We start from the raw sequence: 25,699 nt of genomic DNA, 5'->3' as shown, positions 1-25,699 counted from the left end.
GAGGGTCAGTACTGAGGGAGTGCTACACTGTCGGAGGGTCAGTACTGAGGGAGTGCAGCACTGTCAAAGGGTCAGTACTGAGGGAGTGCTGCACTGTCTGGGGGTCAGTACTGAGGGAGTGCTACACTGTCAGAGGGTCAGTACTGAGGGAGTGCTGCAGTGTCGGGGGGTCAGTACTGAGGGAGTGCTGCAGTGTCGGGGGGTCAGTACTGAGGGAGTGCTGCACTGTCGGAGAATCAGTACTGAGGGAGTGCTGCACTGTCAGAGGGTCAGTACTGAGGGAGTGCTGCACTGTCAGAGGGTCAGTACTGAGGGAGTGCTGCAGTGTCAGGGGGTCAGTACTGAGGGAGTGCCGCACTGTCCGAGAATCAGTACTGAGGGAGTGCTGCACTGTCAGAGGGTCAGTACTGAGGGAGTGCTGCACTGTCGGGGGGGTCAGTACTGAGGGATTGCTGCACTGTCGGGAGGTCAGTATTGAGGGAGTGCTGCACTGTCGGAGGGTCAGTACTGAGAGAGTGCTGCACTGTCGGGGGTCGGTACTGAGAGAGTGTTGCACTGTCGGAGGGTCAGTACTGAGGGAGTGTTGCACTGTCGGAGGGTCAGTCCTGAGAGAGTGTTGCACTGTCTGAGGGTCAGTGCTGAGGGAGTGCCGCACTGTCGGAGGGTCAGTGCTGAGGGAGTGCTGCACTGTCGGGGGTCAGTACTGAGGGAGTGGTGCACTGTCGGGGGGTCAGTACTGAGGGAGTGGTGCACTGTCGGGGGGTCAGTACTGAGGGAGTGTTGCACTGTCAAAGGGTCAGTACTAAGGGAGTGCTGCACTGTCGGGGGGTCAGTACTGAGGGAGTGCTGCACTGTCGGGGGGTCAGTACTGAGGGAGTGCTGCACTGTCGGAGAATCAGTGCTGAGGGAGTGCTGCACTGTCGGGGGGTCAGTACTGAGGGAGTGCTGCACTGTCGGAGAATCAGTGCTGAGGGAGTGCTGCACTGTCGGGGGTCAGTACTGAGAGAGTGTTGCACTGTCGGAGGGTCAGTACTGAGGGAGTGATGCACTGTCGGGGGTCAGTACTGAGAGAGTGTTGCACTGTCAGAGGGTCAGTACTGAGAGAGTGCTGCACTGTCAGGGGGTCAGTACTGAGAGAGTGCTGCACTGTCAGGGGGTCAGTACTGAGGGAGTGCTGCACTGTCGGATGGTCAGTACTGAGCGAGTGTTGCACTGTCGGGGGTCAGTACTGAGAGAGTGTTGCACTGTCGGAGGGTCAGTACTGAGGGAGTGCTGCACTGTCGGGGGTCAGTACTGAGAGAGTGTTGCACTGTCAGAGGGTCAGTACTGAGGGAGTGCTGCACTGTCAGAGGGTCAGTACTGAAGGAGTGCTGCACTGTCGGGGGGTCAGTACTGAGGGAGTGCTGCACTGTCGGAGGGTCAGTACTGAGCGAGTGTTGCACTGTCGGGGGTCAGTACTGAGAGAGTGTTGCACTGTCGGAGGGTCAGTACTGAGGGGGTGCTGCACTGTCGGGGGTCAGTACTGAGAGAGTGTTGCACTGTCAGAGGGTCAGTACTGAGAGAGTGCTGCACTGTCAGAGGGTCAGTACTGAAGGAGTTCTGCACTGTCAGACGGTCAGTACTGAGGGAGTGCTGCACTGTCGGGGGTCAGTACAGAGAGTGTTGTACTGTCAGACAGTCAGTACTAAGGGAGTGCTGCACTGTTGGAGGGTCAGTACTGAGAGAGTGTTGCACTGTCGGAGGGTCAGTACTGAGGGAGTGCTGCAGTGTCGGGGGGTCAGTACTGAGGGAGTGCCGCACTGTCGGAGAATCAGTACTGAGGGAGTGCTGCACTGTCAGAGGGTCAGTACTGAGGGAGTGCTGCACTGTCAGAGGGTCAGTACTGAGGGAGTGCTGCAGTGTCAGGGGGTCAGTACTGAGGGAGTGCCGCACTGTCCGAGAATCAGTACTGAGGGAGTGCTGCACTGTCAGAGGGTCAGTACTGAGGGAGTGCTGCACTGTCGGGGGGGTCAGTACTGAGGGATTGCTGCACTGTCGGGAGGTCAGTACTGAGGGAGTGCTGCACTGTCGGAGGGTCAGTACTGAGAGAGTGCTGCACTGTCGGGGGTCGGTACTGAGAGAGTGTTGCACTGTCGGAGGGTCAGTACTGAGGGAGTGTTGCACTGTCGGAGGGTCAGTCCTGAGAGAGTGTTGCACTGTCTGAGGGTCAGTGCTGAGGGAGTGCCGCACTGTCGGAGGGTCAGTGCTGAGGGAGTGCTGCACTGTCGGGGGTCAGTACTGAGGGAGTGGTGCACTGTCGGGGGGTCAGTACTGAGGGAGTGGTGCACTGTCGGGGGGTCAGTACTGAGGGAGTGTTGCACTGTCAAAGGGTCAGTACTAAGGGAGTGCTGCACTGTCGGGGGGTCAGTAATGAGGGAGTGCTGCACTGTCGGGGTTCAGTACTGAGTGAGTTTTGCACTGTCGGAGAATCAGTGCTGAGGGAGTGCTGCACTGTCGGGGGGTCAGTACTGAGGGAGTGCTGCACTGTCGGAGAATCAGTGCTGAGGGAGTGCTGCACTGTCGGGGGTCAGTACTGAGAGAGTGTTGAACTGTCGGAGGGTCAGTACTGAGGGAGTGCTGCACTGTCGGGGGTCAGTACTGAAGGAGTGCTGCACTGTCAGGGGGTCAGTACTGAGGGAGTGCTGCACTGTCGGATGGTCAGTACTGAGCGAGTGTTGCACTGTCGGGGGTCAGTACTGAGAGAGTGTTGCACTGTCGGAGGGTCAGTACTGAGGGAGTGCTGCACTGTCGGGGGTCAGTACTGAGAGAGTGTTGCACTGTCAGAGGGTCAGTACTGAGGGAGTGCTGCACTGTCAGAGGGTCAGTACTGAAGGAGTGCTGCACTGTCAGACGGTCAGTACTGAGGGAGTGCTGCACTGTCGGGGGTCAGTACAGAGAGTGTTGTACTGTCAGACAGTCAGTACTAAGGGAGTGCTGCACTGTTGGAGGGTCAGTACTGAGAGAGTGTTGCACTGTCGGAGGGTCAGTACTGAGGGAGTGCTGCAGTGTCGGGGGGTCAGTACTGAGGGAGTGCCGCACTGTCGGAGAATCAGTACTGAGGGAGTGCTGCACTGTCAGAGGGTCAGTACTGAGGGAGTGCTGCACTGTCAGAGGGTCAGTACTGAGGGAGTGCTGCAGTGTCAGGGGGTCAGTACTGAGGGAGTGCCGCACTGTCCGAGAATCAGTACTGAGGGAGTGCTGCACTGTCAGAGGGTCAGTACTGAGGGAGTGCTGCACTGTCGGGGGGGGCAGTACTGAGGGATTGCTGCACTGTCGGGAGGTCAGTACTGAGGGAGTGCTGCACTGTCGGAGGGTCAGTACTGAGAGAGTGCTGCACTGTCGGGGGTCGGTACTGAGAGAGTGTTGCACTGTCGGAGGGTCAGTACTGAGGGAGTGTTGCACTGTCGGAGGGTCAGTCCTGAGAGAGTGTTGCACTGTCTGAGGGTCAGTGCTGAGGGAGTGCCGCACTGTCGGAGGGTCAGTGCTGAGGGAGTGCTGCACTGTCGGGGGTCAGTACTGAGGGAGTGGTGCACTGTCGGGGGGTCAGTACTGAGGGAGTGGTGCACTGTCGGGGGGTCAGTACTGAGGGAGTGTTGCACTGTCAAAGGGTCAGTACTAAGGGAGTGCTGCACTGTTGGGGGGTCAGTAATGAGGGAGTGCTGCACTGTCGGGGTTCAGTACTGAGTGAGTTTTGCACTGTCGGAGAATCAGTGCTGAGGGAGTGCTGCACTGTCGGGGGGTCAGTACTGAGGGAGTGCTGCACTGTCGGAGAATCAGTGCTGAGGGAGTGCTGCACTGTCGGGGGTCAGTACTGAGAGAGTGTTGCACTGTCGGAGGGTCAGTACTGAGGGAGTGCTGCACTGTCGGGGGTCAGTACTGAGAGAGTGCTGCACTGTCAGGGGGTCAGTACTGAGGGAGTGCTGCACTGTCGGATGGTCAGTACTGAGCGAGTGTTGCACTGTCGGGGGTCAGTACTGAGAGAGTGTTGCACTGTCGGAGGGTCAGTACTGAGGGAGTGCTGCACTGTCGGGGGTCAGTACTGAGAGAGTGTTGCACTGTCAGAGGGTCAGTACTGAGGGAGTGCTGCACTGTCAGAGGGTCAGTACTGAAGGAGTGCTGCACTGTCAGACGGTCAGTACTGAGGGAGTGCTGCACTGTCGGGGGTCAGTACAGAGAGTGTTGTACTGTCAGACAGTCAGTACTAAGGGAGTGCTGCACTGTTGGAGGGTCAGTACTGAGAGAGTGTTGCACTGTCGGAGGGTCAGTACTGAGGGAGTGCTGCAGTGTCGGAGGGTCAGTACTGAGGGAGTGCTGCAGTGTCGGGGGGTCAGTACTGAGGGAGTGCCGCACTGTCGGAGAATCAGTACTGAGGGAGTGCTGCACTGTCAGAGGGTCAGTACTGAGGGAGTGCTGCACTGTCAGAGGGTCAGTACTGAGGGAGTGCTGCAGTGTCAGGGGGTCAGTACTGAGAGAGTGCTGCACTGTCAGGGGGTCAGTACTGAGGGAGTGCTGCACTGTCGGATGGTCAGTACTGAGCGAGTGTTGCACTGTCGGGGGTCAGTACTGAGAGAGTGTTGCACTGTCGGAGGGTCAGTACTGAGGGAGTGCTGCACTGTCGGGGGTCAGTACTGAGAGAGTGTTGCACTGTCAGAGTGTCAGTACTGAGGGAGTGCTGCACTGTCAGAGGGTCAGTACTGAAGGAGTGCTGCACTGTCAGACGGTCAGTACTGAGGGAGTGCTGCACTGTCGGGGGTCAGTACAGAGAGTGTTGTACTGTCAGACGGTCAGTACTGAGGGAGTGCTGCACTGTCGGGGGGTCAGTACTGAGGGAGTGTTGCACTGTCAGTGGGTCAGTACTGAGGGAGTGCTGCACTGTCGGGGGGTCAGTACTGAGGGAGTGCTGCACTGTCGGGGGTCAGTACTGAGGGAGTGTTGCACTGTCGGAGAATCAGTGCTGAGGGAGTGCTGCACTGTCGGGGGGTCAGTACTGAGGGAGTGCTGCACTGTCGGAGAATCAGTGCTGAGGGAGTGCTGCACTGTCGGGGGGTCAGTACTGAGGGAGTCCTGCACTGTCGGAGAATCAGTGCTGAGGGAGTGCTGCACTGTCGGGGGGTCAGTACTGAGGGAGGGCTGCACTGTCGGAGGGTCAGTACTGAGGGAGTGCTGCACTGTCGGAGGGTCAGTACTGAGCGAGTGTTGCACTGTCGGGGGTCAGTACTGAGAGAGTGTTGCACTGTCGGGGGTCAGTACTGAGAGAGTGTTGCACTGTCGGAGGGTCAGTACTGAGGGAGTGCTGCACTGTCAGAGGGTCAGTACTGAGGGAGTGCTGCAGTGTCAGGGGGTCAGTACTGAGGGAGTGCCGCACTGTCCGAGAATCAGTACTGAGGGAGTGCTGCACTGTCAGAGGGTCAGTACTGAGGGAGTGCTGCACTGTCAGGGGGGTCAGTACTGAGGGATTGCTGCACTGTCGGGAGGTCAGTACTGAGGGAGTGCTGCACTGTCGGAGGGTCAGTACTGAGGGAGTGCTGCACTGTCGGAGGGTCAGTACTGAGCGAGTGTTGCACTGTCGGGGGTCAGTACTGAGAGAGTGTTGCACTGTCGGGGGTCAGTACTGAGAGAGTGTTGCACTGTCGGGGGTCAGTACTGAGAGAGTGTTGCACTGTCGGAGGGTCAGTACTGAGGGAGTGCTGCACTGTCGGAGGGTCAGTACTGAGGGAGTGCTGCAGTGTCAGGGGGTCAGTACTGAGGGAGTGCCGCACTGTCCGAGAATCAGTACTGAGGGAGTGCTGCACTGTCAGAGGGTCAGTACTGAGGGAGTGCTGCACTGTCAGGGGGGTCAGTACTGAGGGATTGCTGCACTGTCGGGAGGTCAGTACTGAGGGAGTGTTGCACTGTCGGAGGGTCAGTACTGAGGGAGTGTTGCACTGTCGGAGGGTCAGTCCTGAGAGAGTGTTGCACTGTCTGAGGGTCAGTGCTGAGGGAGTGCCGCACTGTCGGAGGGTCAGTGCTGAGGGAGTGCTGCACTGTCGGGGGTCAGTACTGAGGGAGTGGTGCACTGTCGGGGGTCCGTACTGAGGGAGTGGTGCAGTGTCGGGGGGTCAGTACTGAGGGAGTGGTGCACTGTCGGGGGGTCAGTACTGAGGGAGTGTTGCACTGTCAAAGGGTCAGTACTAAGGGAGTGCTGCACTGTCGGGGGGTCAGTACTGAGGGAGTGCTGCACTGTCGGGGTTCAGTACTGAGTGAGTTTTGCACTGTCGGAGAATCAGTGCTGAGGGAGTGCTGCACTGTCGGGGGGTCAGTACTGAGGGAGTGCTGCACTGTCGGAGAATCAGTGCTGAGGGAGTGCTGCACTGTCGGGGGTCAGTACTGAGAGAGTGTTGCACTGTCGGAGGGTCAGTACTGAGGGAGTGCTGCACTGTCGGGGGTCAGTACTGAGAGAGTGCTGCACTGTCAGGGGGTCAGTACTGTGGGAGTGCTGCACTGTCGGATGGTCAGTACTGAGCGAGTGTTGCAGTGTCGGGGGTCAGTACTGAGAGAGTGTTGCACTGTCGGAGGGTCAGTACTGAGGGAGTGCTGCACTGTCGGGGGTCAGTACTGAGAGAGTGTTGCACTGTCAGAGGGTCAGTACTGAGGGAGTGCTGCACTGTCAGAGGGTCAGTACTGAAGGAGTGCTGCACTGTCGGGGGGTCAGTACTGAGGGAGTGCTGCACTGTCGGAGGGTCAGTACTGAGCGAGTGTTGCACTGTCGGGGGTCAGTACTGAGAGAGTGTTGCACTGTCGGAGGGTCAGTACTGAGGGGGTGCTGCACTGTCGGGGGTCAGTACTGAGAGAGTGTTGCACTGTCAGAGGGTCAGTACTGAGAGAGTGCTGCACTGTCAGAGGGTCAGTACTGAAGGAGTTCTGCACTGTCAGACGGTCAGTACTGAGGGAGTGCTGCACTGTCGGGGGTCAGTACAGAGAGTGTTGTACTGTCAGACAGTCAGTACTAAGGGAGTGCTGCACTGTTGGAGGGTCAGTACTGAGAGAGTGTTGCACTGTCGGAGGGTCAGTACTGAGGGAGTGCTGCAGTGTCGGGGGGTCAGTACTGAGGGAGTGCCGCACTGTCGGAGAATCAGTACTGAGGGAGTGCTGCACTGTCAGAGGGTCAGTACTGAGGGAGTGCTGCACTGTCAGAGGGTCAGTACTGAGGGAGTGCTGCAGTGTCAGGGGGTCAGTACTGAGGGAGTGCCGCACTGTCCGAGAATCAGTACTGAGGGAGTGCTGCACTGTCAGAGGGTCAGTACTGAGGGAGTGCTGCACTGTCGGGGGGGTCAGTACTGAGGGATTGCTGCACTGTCGGGAGGTCAGTACTGAGGGAGTGCTGCACTGTCGGAGGGTCAGTACTGAGAGAGTGCTGCACTGTCGGGGGTCGGTACTGAGAGAGTGTTGCACTGTCGGAGGGTCAGTACTGAGGGAGTGTTGCACTGTAGGAGGGTCAGTCCTGAGAGAGTGTTGCACTGTCTGAGGGTCAGTGCTGAGGTAGTGCCGCACTGTCGGAGGGTCAGTGCTGAGGGAGTGCTGCACTGTCGGGGGTCAGTACTGAGGGAGTGGTGCACTGTCGGGGGGTCAGTACTGAGGGAGTGGTGCACTGTCGGGGGGTCAGTACTGAGGGAGTGTTGCACTGTCAAAGGGTCAGTACTAAGGGAGTGCTGCACTGTCGGGGGGTCAGTAATGAGGGAGTGCTGCACTGTCGGGGTTCAGTACTGAGTGAGTTTTGCACTGTCGGAGAATCAGTGCTGAGGGAGTGCTGCACTGTCGGGGGTCAGTACTGAGAGAGTGTTGCACTGTCAGAGGGTCAGTACTGAGGGAGTGCTGCACTGTCAGAGGGTCAGTACTGAAGGAGTGCTGCACTGTCAGACGGTCAGTACTGAGGGAGTGCTGCACTGTCGGGGGTCAGTACAGAGAGTGTTGTACTGTCAGACAGTCAGTACTAAGGGAGTGCTGCACTGTTGGAGGGTCAGTACTGAGAGAGTGTTGCACTGTCGGAGGGTCAGTACTGAGGGAGTGCTGCAGTGTCGGGGGGGTCAGTACTGAGGGAGTGCCGCACTGTCGGAGAATCAGTACTGAGGGAGTGCTGCACTGTCAGAGGGTCAGTACTGAGGGAGTGCTGCAGTGTCAGGGGGTCAGTACTGAGGGAGTGCCGCACTGTCCGAGAATCAGTACTGAGGGAGTGCTGCACTGTCAGAGGGTCAGTACTGAGGGAGTGCTGCACTGTCGGGGGGGTCAGTACTGAGGGATTGCTGCACTGTCGGGAGGTCAGTACTGAGGGAGTGATGCACTGTCGGGGGTCAGTACTGAGAGAGTGCTGCACTGTCAGGGGGTCAGTACTGAGGGAGTGCTGCACTGTCGGATGGTCAGTACTGAGCGAGTGTTGCACTGTCGGGGGTCAGTACTGAGAGAGTGTTGCACTGTCGGAGGGTCAGTACTGAGGGAGTGCTGCACTGTCGGGGGTCAGTACTGAGAGAGTGTTGCACTGTCAGAGGGTCAGTACTGAGGGAGTGCTGCACTGTCAGAGGGTCAGTACTGAAGGAGTGCTGCACTGTCGGGGGGTCAGTACTGAGGGAGTGCTGCACTGTCGGAGGGTCAGTACTGAGCGAGTGTTGCACTGTCGGGGGTCAGTACTGAGAGAGTGTTGCACTGTCGGATGGTCAGTACTGAGGGGGTGCTGCACTGTCGGGGGTCAGTACTGAGAGAGTGTTGCACTGTCAGAGGGTCAGTACTGAGAGAGTGCTGCACTGTCAGAGGGTCAGTACTGAAGGAGTTCTGCACTGTCAGACGGTCAGTACTGAGGGAGTGCTGCACTGTCGGGGGTCAGTACAGAGAGTGTTGTACTGTCAGACAGTCAGTACTAAGGGAGTGCTGCACTGTTGGAGGGTCAGTACTGAGAGAGTGTTGCACTGTCGGAGGGTCAGTACTGAGGGAGTGCTGCAGTGTCGGGGGGTCAGTACTGAGGGAGTGCCGCACTGTCGGAGAATCAGTACTGAGGGAGTGCTGCACTGTCAGAGGGTCAGTACTGAGGGAGTGCTGCACTGTCAGAGGGTCAGTACTGAGGGAGTGCTGCAGTGTCAGGGGGTCAGTACTGAGGGAGTGCCGCACTGTCCGAGAATCAGTACTGAGGGAGTGCTGCACTGTCAGAGGGTCAGTACTGAGGGAGTGCTGCACTGTCGGGGGGGTCAGTACTGAGGGATTGCTGCACTGTCGGGAGGTCAGTACTGAGGGAGTGCTGCACTGTCGGAGGGTCAGTACTGAGAGAGTGCTGCACTGTCGGGGGTCGGTACTGAGAGAGTGTTGCACTGTCGGAGGGTCAGTACTGAGGGAGTGTTGCACTGTCGGAGGGTCAGTCCTGAGAGAGTGTTGCACTGTCTGAGGGTCAGTGCTGAGGGAGTGCCGCACTGTCGGAGGGTCAGTGCTGAGGGAGTGCTGCACTGTCGGGGGTCAGTACTGAGGGAGTGGTGCACTGTCGGGGGGTCAGTACTGAGGGAGTGGTGCACTGTCGGGGGGTCAGTACTGAGGGAGTGTTGCACTGTCAAAGGGTCAGTACTAAGGGAGTGCTGCACTGTCGGGGGGTCAGTAATGAGGGAGTGCTGCACTGTCGGGGTTCAGTACTGAGTGAGTTTTGCACTGTCGGAGAATCAGTGCTGAGGGAGTGCTGCACTGTCGGGGGGTCAGTACTGAGGGAGTGCTGCACTGTCGGAGAATCAGTGCTGAGGGAGTGCTGCACTGTCGGGGGTCAGTACTGAGAGAGTGTTGCACTGTCGGAGGGTCAGTACTGAGGGAGTGCTGCACTGTCGGGGGTCAGTACTGAGAGAGTGCTGCACTGTCAGGGGGTCAGTACTGAGGGAGTGCTGCACTGTCGGATGGTCAGTACTGAGCGAGTGTTGCACTGTCGGGGGTCAGTACTGAGAGAGTGTTGCACTGTCGGAGGGTCAGTACTGAGGGAGTGCTGCACTGTCGGGGGTCAGTACTGAGAGAGTGTTGCACTGTCAGAGGGTCAGTACTGAGGGAGTGCTGCACTGTCAGAGGGTCAGTACTGAAGGAGTGCTGCACTGTCAGACGGTCAGTACTGAGGGAGTGCTGCACTGTCGGGGGTCAGTACAGAGAGTGTTGTACTGTCAGACAGTCAGTACTAAGGGAGTGCTGCACTGTTGGAGGGTCAGTACTGAGAGAGTGTTGCACTGTCGGAGGGTCAGTACTGAGGGAGTGCTGCAGTGTCGGGGGGTCAGTACTGAGGGAGTGCCGCACTGTCGGAGAATCAGTACTGAGGGAGTGCTGCACTGTCAGAGGGTCAGTACTGAGGGAGTGCTGCACTGTCAGAGGGTCAGTACTGAGGGAGTGCTGCAGTGTCAGGGGGTCAGTACTGAGGGAGTGCCGCACTGTCCGAGAATCAGTACTGAGCGAGTGCTGCACTGTCAGAGGGTCAGTACTGAGGGAGTGCTGCACTGTCGGGGGGGGCAGTACTGAGGGATTGCTGCACTGTCGGGAGGTCAGTACTGAGGGAGTGCTGCACTGTCGGAGGGTCAGTACTGAGAGAGTGCTGCACTGTCGGGGGTCGGTACTGAGAGAGTGTTGCACTGTCGGAGGGTCAGTACTGAGGGAGTGTTGCACTGTCGGAGGGTCAGTCCTGAGAGAGTGTTGCACTGTCTGAGGGTCAGTGCTGAGGGAGTGCCGCACTGTCGGAGGGTCAGTGCTGAGGGAGTGCTGCACTGTCGGGGGTCAGTACTGAGGGAGTGGTGCACTGTCGGGGGGTCAGTACTGAGGGAGTGGTGCACTGTCGGGGGGTCAGTACTGAGGGAGTGTTGCACTGTCAAAGGGTCAGTACTAAGGGAGTGCTGCACTGTCGGGGGGTCAGTAATGAGGGAGTGCTGCACTGTCGGGGTTCAGTACTGAGTGAGTTTTGCACTGTCGGAGAATCAGTGCTGAGGGAGTGCTGCACTGTCGGGGGGTCAGTACTGAGGGAGTGCTGCACTGTCGGAGAATCAGTGCTGAGGGAGTGCTGCACTGTCGGGGGTCAGTACTGAGAGAGTGTTGCACTGTCGGAGGGTCAGTACTGAGGGAGTGCTGCACTGTCGGGGGTCAGTACTGAGAGAGTGCTGCACTGTCAGGGGGTCAGTACTGAGGGAGTGCTGCACTGTCGGATGGTCAGTACTGAGCGAGTGTTGCACTGTCGGGGGTCAGTACTGAGAGAGTGTTGCACTGTCGGAGGGTCAGTACTGAGGGAGTGCTGCACTGTCGGGGGTCAGTACTGAGAGAGTGTTGCACTGTCAGAGGGTCAGTACTGAGGGAGTGCTGCACTGTCAGAGGGTCAGTACTGAAGGAGTGCTGCACTGTCAGACGGTCAGTACTGAGGGAGTGCTGCACTGTCGGGGGTCAGTACAGAGAGTGTTGTACTGTCAGACAGTCAGTACTAAGGGAGTGCTGCACTGTTGGAGGGTCAGTACTGAGAGAGTGTTGCACTGTCGGAGGGTCAGTACTGAGGGAGTGCTGCAGTGTCGGAGGGTCAGTACTGAGGGAGTGCTGCAGTGTCGGGGGGTCAGTACTGAGGGAGTGCCGCACTGTCGGAGAATCAGTACTGAGGGAGTGCTGCACTGTCAGAGGGTCAGTACTGAGGGAGTGCTGCACTGTCAGAGGGTCAGTACTGAGGGAGTGCTGCAGTGTCAGGGGGTCAGTACTGAGAGAGTGCTGCACTGTCAGGGGGTCAGTACTGAGGGAGTGCTGCACTGTCGGATGGTCAGTACTGAGCGAGTGTTGCACTGTCGGGGGTCAGTACTGAGAGAGTGTTGCACTGTCGGAGGGTCAGTACTGAGGGAGTGCTGCACTGTCGGGGGTCAGTACTGAGAGAGTGTTGCACTGTCAGAGTGTCAGTACTGAGGGAGTGCTGCACTGTCAGAGGGTCAGTACTGAAGGAGTGCTGCACTGTCAGACGGTCAGTACTGAGGGAGTGCTGCACTGTCGGGGGTCAGTACAGAGAGTGTTGTACTGTCAGACGGTCAGTACTGAGGGAGTGCTGCACTGTCGGGGGGTCAGTACTGAGGGAGTGTTGCACTGTCAGTGGGTCAGTACTGAGGGAGTGCTGCACTGTCGGGGGGTCAGTACTGAGGGAGTGCTGCACTGTCGGGGGTCAGTACTGAGGGAGTGTTGCACTGTCGGAGAATCAGTGCTGAGGGAGTGCTGCACTGTCGGGGGGTCAGTACTGAGAGAGTCCTGCACTGTCGGAGAATCAGTGCTGAGGGAGTGCTGCACTGTCGGGGGGTCAGTACTGAGGGAGTGCTGCACTGTCGGGGTTCAGTACTGAGGGAGTCCTGCACTGTCGGAGAATCAGTGCTGAGGGAGTGCTGCACTGTCGGGGGGTCAGTACTGAGGGAGTGCTGCACTGTCGGAGGGTCAGTACTGAGGGAGTGCTGCACTGTCGGAGGGTCAGTACTGAGCGAGTGTTGCACTGTCGGGGGTCAGTACTGAGAGAGTGTTGCACTGTCGGGGGTCAGTACTGAGAGAGTGTTGCACTGTCGGAGGGTCAGTACTGAGGGAGTGCTGCACTGTCAGAGGGTCAGTACTGAGGGAGTGCTGCAGTGTCAGGGGGTCAGTACTGAGGGAGTGCCGCACTGTCCGAGAATCAGTACTGAGGGAGTGCTGCACTGTCAGAGGGTCAGTACTGAGGGAGTGCTGCACTGTCAGGGGGGTCAGTACTGAGGGATTGCTGCACTGTCGGGAGGTCAGTACTGAGGGAGTGCTGCACTGTCGGAGGGTCAGTACTGAGGGAGTGCTGCACTGTCGGAGGGTCAGTACTGAGCGAGTGTTGCACTGTCGGGGGTCAGTACTGAGAGAGTGTTGCACTGTCGGGGGTCAGTACTGAGAGAGTGTTGCACTGTCGGGGGTCAGTACTGAGAGAGTGTTGCACTGTCGGAGGGTCAGTACTGAGGGAGTGCTGCACTGTCGGAGGGTCAGTACTGAGGGAGTGCTGCAGTGTCAGGGGGTCAGTACTGAGGGAGTGCCGCACTGTCCGAGAATCAGTACTGAGGGAGTGCTGCACTGTCAGAGGGTCAGTACTGAGGGAGTGCTGCACTGTCAGGGGGGTCAGTACTGAGGGATTGCTGCACTGTCGGGAGGTCAGTACTGAGGGAGTGTTGCACTGTCGGAGGGTCAGTACTGAGGGAGTGTTGCACTGTCGGAGGGTCAGTCCTGAGAGAGTGTTGCACTGTCTGAGGGTCAGTGCTGAGGGAGTGCCGCACTGTCGGAGGGTCAGTGCTGAGGGAGTGCTGCACTGTCGGGGGTCAGTACTGAGGGAGTGGTGCACTGTCGGGGGTCAGTACTGAGGGAGTGGTGCAGTGTCGGGGGGTCAGTACTGAGGGAGTGGTGCACTGTCGGGGGGTCAGTACTGAGGGAGTGTTGCACTGTCAAAGGGTCAGTACTAAGGGAGTGCTGCACTGTCGGGGGGTCAGTACTGAGGGAGTGCTGCACTGTCGGGGTTCAGTACTGAGTGAGTTTTGCACTGTCGGAGAATCAGTGCTGAGGGAGTGCTGCACTGTCGGGGGGTCAGTACTGAGGGAGTGCTGCACTGTCGGAGAATCAGTGCTGAGGGAGTGCTGCACTGTCGGGGGTCAGTACTGAGAGAGTGTTGCACTGTCGGAGGGTCAGTACTGAGGGAGTGCTGCACTGTCGGGGGTCAGTACTGAGAGAGTGCTGCACTGTCAGGGGGTCAGTACTGTGGGAGTGCTGCACTGTCGGATGGTCAGTACTGAGCGAGTGTTGCAGTGTCGGGGGTCAGTACTGAGAGAGTGTTGCACTGTCGGAGGGTCAGTACTGAGGGAGTGCTGCACTGTCGGGGGTCAGTACTGAGAGAGTGTTGCACTGTCAGAGGGTCAGTACTGAGGGAGTGCTGCACTGTCAGAGGGTCAGTACTGAAGGAGTGCTGCACTGTCGGGGGGTCAGTACTGAGGGAGTGCTGCACTGTCGGAGGGTCAGTACTGAGCGAGTGTTGCACTGTCGGGGGTCAGTACTGAGAGAGTGTTGCACTGTCGGAGGGTCAGTACTGAGGGGGTGCTGCACTGTCGGGGGTCAGTACTGAGAGAGTGTTGCACTGTCAGAGGGTCAGTACTGAGAGAGTGCTGCACTGTCAGAGGGTCAGTACTGAAGGAGTTCTGCACTGTCAGACGGTCAGTACTGAGGGAGTGCTGCACTGTCGGGGGTCAGTACAGAGAGTGTTGTACTGTCAGACAGTCAGTACTAAGGGAGTGCTGCACTGTTGGAGGGTCAGTACTGAGAGAGTGTTGCACTGTCGGAGGGTCAGTACTGAGGGAGTGCTGCAGTGTCGGGGGGTCAGTACTGAGGGAGTGCCGCACTGTCGGAGAATCAGTACTGAGGGAGTGCTGCACTGTCAGAGGGTCAGTACTGAGGGAGTGCTGCACTGTCAGAGGGTCAGTACTGAGGGAGTGCTGCAGTGTCAGGGGGTCAGTACTGAGGGAGTGCCGCACTGTCCGAGAATCAGTACTGAGGGAGTGCTGCACTGTCAGAGGGTCAGTACTGAGGGAGTGCTGCACTGTCGGGGGGGTCAGTACTGAGGGATTGCTGCACTGTCGGGAGGTCAGTACTGAGGGAGTGCTGCACTGTCGGAGGGTCAGTACTGAGAGAGTGCTGCACTGTCGGGGGTCGGTACTGAGAGAGTGTTGCACTGTCGGAGGGTCAGTACTGAGGGAGTGTTGCACTGTCGGAGGGTCAGTCCTGAGAGAGTGTTGCACTGTCTGAGGGTCAGTGCTGAGGTAGTGCCGCACTGTCGGAGGGTCAGTGCTGAGGGAGTGCTGCACTGTCGGGGGTCAGTACTGAGGGAGTGGTGCACTGTCGGGGGGTCAGTACTGAGGGAGTGGTGCACTGTCGGGGGGTCAGTAATGAGGGAGTGCTGCACTGTCGGGGTTCAGTACTGAGTGAGTTTTGCACTGTCGGAGAATCAGTGCTGAGGGAGTGCTGCACTGTCGGGGGGTCAGTACTGAGGGAGTGCTGCACTGTCGGAGAATCAGTGCTGAGGGAGTGCTGCACTGTCGGGGGTCAGTACTGAGAGAGTGTTGCACTGTCGGAGGGTCAGTACTGAGGGAGTGCTGCACTGTCGGAGGGTCAGTACTGAGGGAGTGCTGCACTGTCGGGGGTCAGTACTGAGAGAGTGTTGCACTGTCAGAGGGTCAGTACTGAGGGAGTGCTGCACTGTCAGAGGGTCAGTACTGAAGGAGTGCTGCACTGTCAGACGGTCAGTACTGAGGGAGTGCTGCACTGTCGGGGGTCAGTACAGAGAGTGTTGTACTGTCAGACAGTCAGTACTAAGGGAGTGCTGCACTGTTGGAGGGTCAGTACTGAGAGAGTGTTGCACTGTCGGAGGGTCAGTACTGAGGGAGTGCTGCAGTGTCGGGGGGGTCAGTACTGAGGGAGTGCCGCACTGTCGGAGAATCAGTACTGAGGGAGTGCTGCACTGTCAGAGGGTCAGTACTGAGGGAGTGCTGCAGTGTCAGGGGGTCAGTACTGAGGGAGTGCCGCACTGTCCGAGAATCAGTACTGAGGGAGTGCTGCACTGTCAGAGGGTCAGTACTGAGGGAGTGCTGCACTGTCGGGGGGGTCAGTACTGAGGGATTGCTGCACTGTCGGGAGGTCAGTACTGAGGGAGTGCTGCACTGTCGGAGGGTCAGTACTGAGAGAGTGCTGCACTGTCGGGGGTCGGTACTGAGAGAGTGTTGCACTGTCGGAGGGTCAGTACTGAGGGAGTGTTGCACTGTCGGAGGGTCAGTCCTGAGAGAGTGTTGCACTGTCTGAGGGTCAGTGCTGAGGGAGTGCCGCACTGTCGGAGGGTCAGTGCTGAGGGAGTGCTGCACTGTCGGGGGTCAGTACTGAGGGAGTGGTGCACTGTCGGGGGGTCAGTACTGAGGGAGTGGTGCACTGTCGGGGGGTCAGTACTGAGGGAGTGTTGCACTGTCAAAGGGTCAGTACTAAGGGAGTGCTGCACTGTCGGGGGGTCAGTAATGAGGGAGTGCTGCACTGTCGGGGTTCAGTACTGAGTGAGTTTTGCACTGTCGGAGAATCAGTGCTGAGGGAGTGCTGCACTGTCGGGGGTCAGTACTGAGAGAGTGTTGCACTGTCGGAGGGTCAGTACTGAGGGAGTGCTGCACTGTCGGGGGTCAGTACTGAGAGAGTGCTGCACTGTCAGGGGGTCAGTACTGAGGGAGTGCTGCACTGTCGGATGGTCAGTACTGAGCAAGTGTTGCACTGTCGGGGGTCAGTACTGAGAGAGTGTTGCACTGTCGGAGGGTCAGTACTGAGGGAGTGCTGCACTGTTGGGGGTCAGTACTGAGAGAGTGTTGCACTGTCAGAGGGTCAGTAGAGGGAGTGCTGCACTGTCAGAGGGTCAGTACTGAAGGAGTGCTGCACTGTCAGAGGGTCAGTACTGAGGGAGTGTTGCACTGTCGGGGGTCAGTACAGAGAGTGTTGTACTGTCAGACGGTCAGTACTGAGGGAGTGCTGCACTGTCGGGGGGTCAGTACTGAGGGAGTGTTGCACTGTCAGTGGGTCAGTACTGAGGGAGTGCTGCACTGTCAGAGGGTCAGTACTGAGGGAGTGCTGCACTGTCGGGGGTCAGTACTGAGGGAGTGTTGCACTGTCGGAGAATCAGTGCTGAGGGAGTGCTGCACTGTCGGGGGGTCATTACTGAGGGAGTGCTGCACTGTCAGAGGGTCAGTACTGAGGGAGTGTTGCACTGTCAGTGGGTCAGTACTGAGGGAGTGCTGCACTGTCAGAGGGTCAGTACTGAGGGAGTGCTGCACTGTCGGGGGTCAGTACTGAGGGAGTGCTGCACTGTTGGGGGTCAGTACTGAGAGAGTGTTGCACTGTCAGAGGGTCAGTACTGAGGGAGTGCTGCACTGTCAGAGGGTCAGTACTGAAGGAGTGCTGCACTGTCAGAGGGTCAGTACTGAGGGAGTGTTGCACTGTCAGTGGGTCAGTACTGAGGGAGTGCTGCACTGTCAGAGGGTCAGTACTGAGGGAGTGCTGCACTGTCGGGGGTCAGTACTGAGGGAGTGCTGCACTGTCGGAGAATCAGTGCTGAGGGAGTGCTGCACTGTCGGGGGGTCAGTACTGAGGGAGTGCTGCACTGTCGGAGGGTCAGTACTGAGGGAGTGCTGCACTGTCGGGGGTCAGTACTGAGAGAGTGTTGCACTGTCGGGGGTCAGTACTGAGAGAGTGTTGCACTGTCGGAGGGTCAGTACTGAGGGAGTGCTGCACTGTCGGGGGTCAGTACTGAGAGAGTGTTGCACTGTCAGAGGGTCAGTACTGAGGGAGTGCTGCACTGTCAGAGGGTCAGTACTGAAGGAGTGCTGCACTGTCAGACGGTCAGTACTGAAGGAGTGCTGCACTGTCGGGGGTCAGTACAGAGAGTGTTGTACTGTCAGACGGTCAGTACTGAGGGAGTGCTGCACTGTTGGAGGGTCAGTACTGAGAGAGTGTTGCACTGTCAGTGGGTCAGTACTGAGGGAGTGCTGCACTCTCTGGGGGTCAGTACTAAGGGAGTGATGTTATATATTCATTGAGCACTACAGCCACCATCCTTGGGGTCCACATGCAGATTGCCTCCATATTCTGTGATGTGCCCTGTCCTATCCAGGGTCACTCTTTCCTAAAACCCAATGTACCTTTGTGTTTTCCATTGTTCCACCTGCTAATGCTTCCTCACCCACTCTTTTATGACTCCTAGTTTCCTTTTTAAACGCAACTTCCACCAAGACCACGTCACTTCCGCGTACCAAATATTCGGTCCAGATCTCCCTCCCTTCTTTTGGGGGTTTTTAATATCCTGCCTGAACTGACTCGCTTGGATGTAATTTAAAGAATTGTGCTCTCTCTCTCTCTCCTTTTTCATTCCATCGCTTCTCCTCTATCCTCTGACCCCATTCCCCGGCCAATCTCCCGCCTATTCACCCCACAGCATTAACACCCCTCCCCATGAACATGCTGGTCCCAGTCCTGTTGAGATGTGGTGTCTGTGACTGACTCCTAATCTCACCCACTCCTCTCAGTCTAACTCCCTATCAATTAAAAACAATTCCCTTCATTTCTCCTGCAGTGATATGTTACGGACAGTTTGGGCTTGGCGATGTACAAGTGGAAAATAAACTTCAGGCCCTCTCCAGCCTGAAAACAAGTTCCACACGGGCGGCTCAGTGGTTAGCACTGCTGCCTCACAGCGCCAGAGACCCGGGCTCAATTCCAGCCTCAGGTGACTGCCTGTGTGGAGTTTGCACATTGTCCCTGTGGGTTTCCTCTTGGTTTCCACCCACAGTCCAAAGATGTGCTGCTCAGGTGGATTGACTATCCTAAATTGCCCCATAGTGTGCAGGCTAGCTGGATTAGCTACAGGAAGTGCAAGGTTACAGGTGGGATGATCTTCAGAGGTTCAGTGTGGACTCGATGGGCTGAATGACCTGCTTCCACACTCTTGGGATTCTATCTTAATTCAGGCGAGCACGTTCCTGGCCGTCTGCCCTTCTCCTGTTTGAAAGACCCTGGCACCTCACAGGAGATGGGGACATCTTTGTCCACGAGGCTGGGGAGTCCAAAAGTGTCATGGTCCCTCCTTCGTCTGGAGGATTCTCAATGAATCCTGAGGCCCCCAGTGTCTGCTAATTGTCGTTCTCTTGAAGAGTCAGGCTAACAGTATAACTGAGCCTCACAGACCAAAAGAAGAAATCTATGTTGGAGAGGGTCATGGTTCGGAAAGAGTTAATGCTGGACACTGCAATAAGCTCCGTCCAGTCTGATAGGCCCCATCATGGTGGGTGGGGAAAGGGGCAGATTTGCTGGAAACTAAAGAGGAGAGAGATGTTGCCGTTGGTGTTAGTGACAATGTGCAAGGAGCTGATGCAATTTACACCGAGTTGCTGTGGCCCAATAAACCATGCCCTGTTTTGACAGGAGTCTTTCCTTGTGAACACTTGTTCTTCCTGTTGTCCTTCTCCCACTATCAACCCAACAGACCCCTTCGAGCCAGTCAAGGGAACAAGGGTATCCACCTGCCCACAAACACACCACCATCTAGGGTGACAAGGCACTCTGGGACATCGGAAAATAGGAATAAGGAGGCCATTTGTCCCTTCAATTCTGTTCCACCATTCGACTAGACTTTGCCTAATCATCCACCTCATCACCATCCCCTCCCAGCCTCCTGTCCCTTGATCTCTGCAACATCTAGAAATCTAAAAATATTCTCAACGTCAGACTCTGGGGTCAAGAATTCCAAAGATTCTCCATCCTCTGGGTGAAAAATTCCTCCTCAGCTCAGTCTAAATGACCTGCTCTTTATTTTGAGACTTTGCTCTCTGCTCAGACTAGAGACCCCTCAGTCAGGGGACAAACACCCTTCTTGCGTTCATCCCAGGCAAACCTTGGAGGTTTGAAGGAACCTGGTTTAACCCCTTCCATCCTGATTTTCCGACAGGGTAAGGGAGGGTCTGTCTGATGAACCTCCAGTGACTCTGCTAAGAGTGTGCACAGACAATACTCAGGGACTGCAACATAGGGAGAGAGACTCATGCAAGACATCCTCATCAGTGAACAGCACCTAGCCTTCCATCTCCAGCCTTCTCTTCCCAATGGGATTGCAAGCCCATTGAGAATCCATTCCTCCCAAGGTTCCTTTTCCAACCTATGCGTGGGCTGGGTGCCGTGCTGGTGAGACCAATATCCCCTGCTGTGAGAATGTCACGGGTCAGACACAGCTAACCTCTCAGTAAATCCCACTGCCCAATCAGTCCCCATGCTTGCTCTCTCTCTCTCTCTCTCTCTCTCTCTGACCCCCCAGTGGCTCCCACTCAATGAAGTCTTGACTTTAAAATCCTCATTCTGGATTCCAGGTCTCTCCCTGGCTGTGTTCTGCTCCATTGCTGCTAACACCTTCAGCTCTCAGAGATGGATGCACCCCCATGGGTGCAGCACGGTGACACAGTGGTTAGCACTGCTGCCTCACAGCGCCAGAGACCCAGGTTCAATTCCCACCTCAGGCGACTGACTGACTGTGTGGAGTTTGCACATTCTCCCCATGTCTGCGTGGGTTTCCTCTGGGTGCTCCAGTTTCCTCCCACAGTCCAAAGATGTGCAGGTCAGGTGAATTGGCCATCCTAAATTGTCCCTAGTGTTAGGTGAAGGGGTAAAGTGTAGGGGAATGGGTCTGGGTGGGTTGTGCTTCGGCGGGGTGGTGTGGACTTGTTGGGCCGAAGGGCCTGTTTCCACACTGTAAGTAACCTAATCTAATCTCCAATCCTCACCTCCTGTTGATTCCTCCATTGAAGTCTTGTGTACTTCAGCCCCAAGCTCCAGAAATCTTTTCCCCCATCCCCCACCCCTCCACTCCTCCATCCCTCAAGTTTTCCAAACCTCCACCCTCCAAATCTTCACACCTCCATCCTACGATCTGTCCACCTCTCCACCTTATACCCCTCCACACTCACATGCGTGCACACTCACACAGTCTCACATACTCACACACTCACTCTCAAACACACTGTCTTACATTCTCTGACACACACACATAGTCTCACATGCCCTCACACTCATACTGAAACACACTGTCTTACATCCACCCACACACATACACACTTACTGTCTCACATACTCACACATTCACTCTCAGACACATTATTTTACACATACCCTACTGTGTCTCATACACACACTCAAACACAGCCTCAGACACACACTGTCTCACCGATTCGGAATTTTACATACGTACACACACACACACACACACACATACACACACACACACACACACACACACACACCCTGACACCGCCCATGCACCAGCCTATCCTCTCCTGGATAAGTTTGATTTTGGGTTTTTCCACCAATGAGGCGACACCTCGGGGGCACCAAACCCAAACCGGGAGGAGTGACAGTGACAGAATCGAGGGAAGCCTTGGCTGAGCTTGGGGAGCTGGCATGGCCTCTGCCCGCTGAATGCCCAGGTGCGAGCTGGGGTTGGGGGTGGTGCAAGGCCACAATAAAACCTGCCGATTAATTCGCAGCATTCCAAAGGGAGCAAATACCCGACTGCAAATGTGTAAAGCAGGGAGGGGTTGGCGACTCAATCTCTGACTGTGAGGGGGGGGAAGTTTAGCTTTGTCTTTTGCAGCAGCTACAATCCTGTTCCTTTCCTGTTTCTCGGGGAAGGCTGTGGTGTTGCTTTTAGAAACTCTCTGAGTGTAATAAAGCAGCAGCACCTACCCAGGTCTTCTGCTGGGGGGCTCAGTCCTGCTGTGCCAGAGCTCCAGTACCCCACTGTTCCTCTCATAGCGACGCCGATACAGCTGAGACGAGGCCAGCTCCCGTAGCCTGACAGCAGCCATGCCTCCTGGCACTGGGGACAGATCGTCCCGGGGCCTCACTCAGGCCAACGGGGGTGGAGACTCAAGGAAACGGAGGCAGGAGGCCCCTGGCCGGCTCTTGCAGGCTTCCTGCTCCGGTTCCTGAGGGCCATCCCAGGCCTCCATCCTGACTCACTGCATTAGCCCACACCCACTCCTGCCAGAGCAAACAGCAATCCCAGCAGGCAGCTCAGCCACAGCCAGGCAGACAGGCTTGTGATTGGCAGCACCTTCCTTGATGGGTAGCGTGGCAGCCAGACTCCGGCCTAGGCTGCCGGGGCATCGGCCAACCCACAGGCAGGGAACGGGTAGAGGGTACCCCCGATCGAGGGCACACTCTTGGGCCTGTCCTGCTAGGAGCCGCACTATCCCAGACAGAGAGCATGGTCACACCCACGTCATTGGGTGTTTTCCATTCACTCTTAGCACTTGGGTGTCACCAGCATTTCATTGCCAATCCCTGGTGTACCTTTATACCCAGGATGTCGCCATCAGGGCAACTTATAAACGTTTCACTGTCGTCATATGAAGACACGTGACAATAAAGCTAATTGTGACTCTCGTTGGCCCTTGAGAAGGTGGTAGTGAGCTGCCCTCTTCAGCTGAGGCAGTCCACTTGCTCCGGAGTTGACCCACAATGTCCTGAGGGAGGGAATTCCAGGATTTTGGCCCAGCGACGGTGAAGGAATGGCAGTGTATCTCCAAGTCAGGATGGGGAGTGGCTTCGAGGGGAACTGGCAGTTGTTGGTGCTCCCACGTTACTGCTGCACTTCCCCTTCTAGAGGGAAGTGGCCGTGTGGTTGGAAGGTGCTGCCTGAAGATCTTTGGTGAGCTCTGTAGCGCACCTTGTAGGTATTATACGCTGCTGCTATTGAACGTCGGTGGGAGATGCATGTGGGTGTGGTGTCAGTCAGGCGGGCTGCTCTGGCCAGGGTGGTGTCAAGCTTCTTGAGTTTCATTGGAGCTGCTCCCATCCAGGCAAGTGGGGAGTACTCCATCACACCCCTGACTTGTGCCGTGTAGATGGTGGGGCAGGTTTGGGGGAGTCAGGAGGTGAGTTACTCGCCGCAGTATTCCTAGTCTCTGACCTGCTCTTGTAGACCTGCGCTCATGTGGTGAGTCCAGTTGAGTTTCAGTTCCATGGTAACCCCCAGGATATTGATAGTGGGGCATTCGGTGATAGTTACACAAATGAATGTTAAGGAGCAGTGTTAGATCATTGGAGATGATCACTGCCTGGCATTTGTGTGGAGTGAATGTTACTTGGCACTTAGATCTTGTTGCATTTGAACATGGACTGCTCCAGGACCGGGGGAGTTGTGAATGGTGCTGAGCACTGTGCAATCATCAATCAGCATCTCAACTTCTGACTTTATGATCGAGGGAAGGGCATTGATGAAGCAGCTGAAGGTGGATGGGCCTCGGACACTACCCCGAGGGACTCCTGCAGAGATGTCCTGGAGCTGAAATGACTGACCACAACCATCTTCTTCTGTGCCAGGTGTGAGTCCAACGAGCGGAGAGTTTGCCCCCATTGATTCCAGTATTTCCAGGGCTCCTTGATGCCACACTCAGTCAAACGTAGCCTTGATGTCAGGGACTGTCACTCTCACCACCCCCCACACCCCCACCCCTCTGGAATTCAGTACTTGCGTCCATGTTTGGCCCAAAGCTGTAATGAGGTCAGGAGCTAAGTGTCCCTGGTGGAACCCAAACTAGGCGTCACTGAGCAGGTTATTACTGAGCAGGCGCTGCTCGATGACACTGTTGGCGACACCTTCCATCACTTTACTGATGGTCGAGAGGACCCCAATGGGTGGGAATTGGCTGAGTTGGATTTGTCCTGCTTTTTATGTATCTGGGCAATTGCCATGTAGATGACAGCTGTAACTGTACTGGGAGAGCTTGGCTAAGGGAACAGCAAGTTCTGGAACACAAGTCTTCAGTACGATTACCAGACTGTTGACACCATACAAAGCCTTAGCAGTATCCAGTGTCTCTAACCATTCCTTGATATCACGTGGAGGGATCTGAATTGGCTGAAGATTGGAAACTCAGATGCTCAGGTCCAATGGAGCAGGAATAGGGACAGGCTCACTATGCAGCTGCATGAGAACAAAACACTCACAACCCTGCTCACTAACACTGACACACTCACCACCCTGCACACTAACATCGACACAATCACAATCCTGCACACTAACACTGACACACTCACCACCCTGCACACTAACATCGACACAATCACAACCCTGCACACTAACACTGACACACTCACCACCCTGCACACTAACATCGACACACTTACTACCCAGCACACTAACACTGACACACTCACAACACTGCACACTAACATCGGCACAATCACAACCCTGCACACGAACACTGACACACTCACCACCCTGCACACTAACATCGGCACAATCACAACCCTGCACACTAACACTGACACACTCACCACCCTGCACACTAACATCGACACAATCACAACCCTGCACATTAACACTGACACACTCACTACGCTGCACACTAACATCGACACAATCACAACCCTGCACACTAACACTGACACACTCACCACCCTACACACTAACATCGACACAATCACAACCCTGCACACTAACACAGACACACTCACCACCCTGCACACTAACATTGACACAATCACAACCCTGCACACTAACACTGACACACTCACCACCCTGCACACTAACATCGACACAATCACTACCCTGCACACTAACACTGACACACTCACTACCCTGCACACTAACATCGACACAATCACAACCCTGCACACTAACACTGACACTCACAACCCTGCACACTAACATTGACACAATCACAATCCTGCACACCAACATCGACACACTCACAGTCCTGCACACTAACACTGACACTCACTCCCCTGCTCACTAACACTGACACACTCACCACCGTGCACACTAACACTGACACACTCACTACCCTGCACACTAACATCGACACACTCACTATCCGGCACACTAACACTGACACACTCACCACCCTGCACACTAACATCAACACAATCAGAACCCTGCACACTAACACTGACACACTCACTACCCTGCACACTAACACTGAGACACTCACGACCCTGCACACTAACATCGACACAATCAAAATCCAGCACACTAACACTGACACACTCACTACCCTGCACACTAACACTGACACACTCACGACCCTGCACACTAACATTGACACAATCACAACCCTGCACACTAACACTGACACTCACTACCCTGCACACTAACATTGACACAATCACAACCCTGCACACTAACATTGACACACTCACTACCCTGCACACTAACACTGACACACAAACGACCCTGCACACTAACATTGACACTCACAACTATGCACCCTAACACTGACACACTCACTACCCTGCACACTAACATCGACAGAATCACAACACTGCACACTAATATTGACACACTCACTACCCTGCACACTAACATTGACACAATCACAATCCTGCACACCAACATCAAGACACTTACAATCCTGCACACTAACACTGACACACTCACTACCCTGCACACTAACATCGACACAATCACAACGCTGCACACTAACACTGACACTCACAACCCTGCACACTAACATCGACACAATCACAATCCTGCACACTAACACTGACACACTCACAATCCTGCACACCAACATCGACACACTCACAATCCTGCACACTAATACTGACACACTCACTACGCTGCACACTAACATCGATACAATCACAACCCTGCACACTAACACTGACACACTCACCACCCTACACACTAACATCGACACAATCACAACCCTGCACACTAACACAGACACACTCACCACCCTGCACACTAACATTGACACAATCACAACCCTGCACACTAACACTGACACACTCACCACCCTGCACACTAACATCAACACAATCACTACCATGCACACTAACACTGACACACTCACCACCCTGCACACTAACATCGACACAATCACAACCCTGCACACTAACATTGACACTCACAACCAAGCACACTAACACTGACACACTCACTACCCTGCACATTAACATCGACACAATCACAACCCTGCACACTAACATTGACACAATCACAATCCTGCACACCAACATCAAGACACTTACAATCCTGCACACTAACACTGACACACTCACTACCCTGCACACTAACATCGACACAATCACAACCCTGCACACTAACACTGAC

The 25,699-nt window shown here is 55.9% G+C and overlaps 1 protein-coding gene across 2 annotated transcripts in view; it reads right to left on the bottom strand.

Annotated features, from left to right (window-relative positions):
• The window catches only part of LOC140479140 (LIM and senescent cell antigen-like-containing domain protein 2), a 174,265-nt gene that overhangs the window by 129,101 nt on the left and 19,465 nt on the right, over nucleotides 1–25,699 (bottom strand). The window contains exon 1 of one of the 2 annotated variants that reach the window (XM_072573091.1): nucleotides 21,322–21,470. The exons of the other annotated variant lie outside the window; for it this stretch is intronic. Within the exon in view, the coding sequence (XP_072429192.1) occupies nucleotides 21,322–21,443 (122 nt within the window). The 5' untranslated portion in view covers nucleotides 21,444–21,470. Of the gene's footprint in view, nucleotides 1–21,321; nucleotides 21,471–25,699 lie in introns of those variants that run through there. 2 annotated transcript variants of the gene reach the window in all.

The sequence above is a fragment of the Chiloscyllium punctatum genome, chromosome 6, assembly GCF_047496795.1.
Source record: "Chiloscyllium punctatum isolate Juve2018m chromosome 6, sChiPun1.3, whole genome shotgun sequence".
NCBI lineage: Eukaryota > Metazoa > Chordata > Chondrichthyes > Orectolobiformes > Hemiscylliidae > Chiloscyllium > Chiloscyllium punctatum.
The sequence above is the reverse complement of the archived record's forward strand: the minus strand, read 5'-3'. Positions and strand labels throughout refer to the sequence as shown.